The 3,609-nt window shown below is 51.0% G+C and overlaps 1 protein-coding gene across 1 annotated transcript; it reads left to right on the top strand.

Moving 5' to 3' along the window:
• Window positions 1–1,081: 1,081 nt before the first annotated feature.
• On the top strand, window positions 1,082–1,682 carry DEXI (Dexi homolog). Its single transcript, XM_001376423.4, has one exon. The coding sequence runs from the start codon at window positions 1,190–1,192 to the stop codon at window positions 1,469–1,471; it is 282 nt and encodes a 93-aa protein (XP_001376460.1). The 5' UTR covers window positions 1,082–1,189; the 3' UTR covers window positions 1,472–1,682.
• Window positions 1,683–3,609: the final 1,927 nt, after the last annotated feature.

Below are 3,609 nucleotides of genomic sequence, written 5' to 3'. Positions count from 1 at the left end.
CTGGAAAGAAAAGGATTTCACTAAGAGGGAAATGGGGAGGAGAAGCATACTTGGGCATCGCAGAGTCACAAAACTTCTGGAAGGGTGAGCGGTGGAGCCAAATGTGGAGTAACGTGAAAGAAGTGCAAACGGCTTTTTTATCGTTATCTTTTTATCTATCCCCTCCCTCCCCCACCTCCCATTTTTCTCAGTCTCTCAAGCGCAGGTGGAAGAAAGCGCCCCAATCTGTCCCACAATTTGGGGACAAAACTGAACGAGCCAGTAAAGGTGAAGGACAAGGCAGCCGGGGTTAGGGAGCGGCCTGTCGCGAGCAGAGGGGCGGGGGGTAACAGGGAGACCGAGCTGCTCCCGCCTCTCCCCCCGCCCCTGGGCGGCCCGGGCCAGTGCACGCTGGGGCGGGGCGGAGGCTGCGCTAGAGGCCGAGCTGGGGCCCCCGCGGAGGCGGGGAGGGAGACGCGGACATGGGAGCGCTGGGCCTGGGGAGCTGAGGGGGAAACCGAGCCCAGCTCCACCGAGGTGAGGAGACCACAGCCTGAACGCCCTGGGAGGTGCACACAGAGGGCAGGGACGGCGGCGGCGACCGGAGCGAGCGGAAGCGGCGATGTTCCCAGAGCCTCGACCTCCTCCTGGACACTGAGCCCCGCCGCCGGGCCCTGCGTCCCCAGTCCGCGGGGATCCGGCCGCGGTGCGTCCTGGGACCCCTAGGAAGTGGGGAGGGAGCGCTCTGCCGGGCTCTCCAGTGCCGGCGGGCGGGGAGGGGAGCGCTGACCTTCTGACACGGAGACTGCACCTCAGGAGAGCCCTGGAGGCGCTGCCCAAGGGGGACTGCTGCAATTGCCTTCCATCTACCGTATTCCCAGTTTCTCTCTCGCTGTTGCCGCAGAGTGGAAGCATCTGGACTCCCGTCTCGGGTCGGCCACATCTGGCTACCTTCCCTGGAACAGCACAGGCCCGGCCTTGCCTAGGCTTCCTGTCTCTGGAACCCGTCGGCCTAACTGGAAACCCCTCCTCTCTCCCTTCCTTCCTCAAGTTACTGCAGTCCCAACACAGCTGGACTTATGCCCTCCGATTCCCACACCCCTCCCTGCCCCCTAGCACAGTAGCCAAGGGTTCTCCAGCCCCACTTTCCTTTCCTTTAACACACACCTCCGAATTGGCCCACGGCAGCCCCCAGCTTGCCTTTCTCTGCATGCCCACTCCAGGAGTTGCTGCCCATCTGGATGCACTGGGCCCCCTCACCTCCCATGTGCCCCTACTACCCTATATGTTCTACGTGGGGCTGTTCTTTGTCAACGTCCTGATCCTGTATTATGCCTTCCTGATGGAGTACATCGTCCTTAATGTGGGTTTGGTCTTCCTGCCTGAGGACATGGACCAGGCACTGGTGGATCTGGGGGTGCTCTCAGATCCAGGATCTGGGCTCTATGACACTGACAGTGAGCTGGATGTCTTCGATGGCTACCTGGAGTAGGGGGATGCTGGGGCTGGGGTCCCCCAGTCAGAGCCTTCCATCTTCCCTCAGGCCCTGCAGAGGAAACCTTCAGGCCTATCACAGCTTGTGCTTCCTGGGCCAGAATGCCTGGGACAGGCTGATACTGTGGGGGACACAGGAGTTGCCACCGATGCTGTCTTCCCTTCTTCAAGGGGACCCAGGACAATACCCTTCCTGGTCCTCAAATCCTGTAAGTTCCCTCCCTGCCTTGTAGAATTGAGTGGGTTTGATTACATATGGGCTGGGCAGGGAAGCGGTGAAGGCTAGGAACCTGCCTAATGTAGCCCTGGCTCCAGAGGACTCTGCTTCTCAGTACAGGCATTCTCCCATCCAATTCCCTCAAAGGTCTCTGCTTTTTCCTTCCTCTTGCCTGCTCAGCTCTGGAACTGTTCGGTTTATATTCTGGATTCTGTGAGGATAGGTATGGAATGGTCAGTTCCCCCCATTGGGGCTTCAGAAGGCTGGGCTGTGGAGCATTTGCAGAGGGTAACTGCTGAAGCCTTTTTTATGTGATAGCTGTTGTTCATAAGTGCTTTCTTGGTATTGATCAGCTACTACACAGAATTGAAGAATTAAAAAGAAATGGATGTGTGTGAGAAAGAGAGGCCATTAGCTTAAAATGACAAAGATGGGATCAGTTTGGCACTAGGGAGACCTCCAAGACTTCCAAGAGGGTCCTTTATGGCTCAACTTTGAGTTCAAAACACCCACTCCATATTGGAAATCTCTGATTCCTACATAGAGATAAGGGGTAAGCAACAAACCCTTTGGACAAGTCTCTTTTTTCCATTCATTTCCCAGGAGATTTGGGTGGGAAGATAGCCAAACGGCATTAGCTATAGAAAGTACTAGATATCTTGAAATTTTGTTAATAAAATAGTTTTAAGTAGTTGGTGGTCTTTCCCCTTTAGATTTAATTGCCTCCTAGGAAAGTATGGCTTATTAAAAAAAAAGAGATGGGAAGGGAGACTAATGATTCTTGCTGTTTTAGGATTTGCCCAAGTAGCTCAGATAAACACTGAGAGGCTCTAAATATCAGCCCTTTTGGGGAGAGGACTAGGTGAGGGTAGAGATTTGAGAGGAAGGTCTGTTAGAAGTAAGTAGTTGGAATTTTGCTGAGAAAGAACTTACCAAGTGGGAAGGTAGAGAACTCATCTTGGGTTTGCTTTTTTTTCCAAGTCTGCATTCTGAAATCAGATTTCAAGGTGCCCAACATAATCAATATTGCATATTGTTTCTGTAGGGTAGGCCAACTTTGCCAGGTAAGCTGAAGAGGGAATGTTGGAGCCTGGGGCTGCCCTTAACATTATGGTTTGCATTCCTTGTTAAACTCCTGGAACATGAGTTATATACTGGAACATGAGACTTTAAGGTCATGACTCCCAGAAAGTTTCCTTCTTTTGAGGACAGCATTAAGGGGTCTAGGAAGCAAAAGGATTGGCTCAGGCTTATATCTCTCTGCCAATGAGGTTTATGGAAATGCAGCTAGGTTGCCCTTTGGTGGGATTAAGATAGGTTTGTTTGCCTCTTTGGACAGCTGCTGTTGTTGGCCTCAGTCAAATGACAACTGGAAGAAGTTCCACAATCTAGTCTGAATCCCCTCCTCCTTCCTAAGACTAAGAACATCCTGCCTGTCATATCAGCTTTTTGAGTATTTGCTGGGATTCTGAGCTCATATCCAGGCACTAGGCCAAATAATTCTACAATAATAAGAGTCTGGCCTGAGTTTTTGGATGGGGATCATCAGAAAAGATGGCTAGGACTTTTCTTTACTTTCCAGGCCCCACCACCAAAAATTGTAAAACTTACTCCATTTTTCTCATCTATAGCTGAACACACATCTCCACCAAGAAGGCAATGGTTCTGCTTGTTACTGTGGTGTGGAGGGATGTCTTGAACAGCTATAAGACTTGAAGCCATTGTTGTTTTTAAAGATATTGTCTCAACCATGCAAGTTAGCGGGAAATCTTATTTTATCTTTTTTGTTTTGCTAGTCATCACTCTCATCAACATCAACAAGAAACACTTTCCCCATCCAAATAAAAGTGCTGACATGTTTTAACTGAAAATTTAAAGCCAAATGGTCCCACAAAATTTTCAGCAAACGGTGTTTAAGT

Source organism: Monodelphis domestica, chromosome 7 (assembly GCF_027887165.1).
Source record: "Monodelphis domestica isolate mMonDom1 chromosome 7, mMonDom1.pri, whole genome shotgun sequence".
Classification (NCBI taxonomy): domain Eukaryota; kingdom Metazoa; phylum Chordata; class Mammalia; order Didelphimorphia; family Didelphidae; genus Monodelphis; species Monodelphis domestica.
The sequence above is the reverse complement of the archived record's forward strand: the minus strand, read 5'-3'. Positions and strand labels throughout refer to the sequence as shown.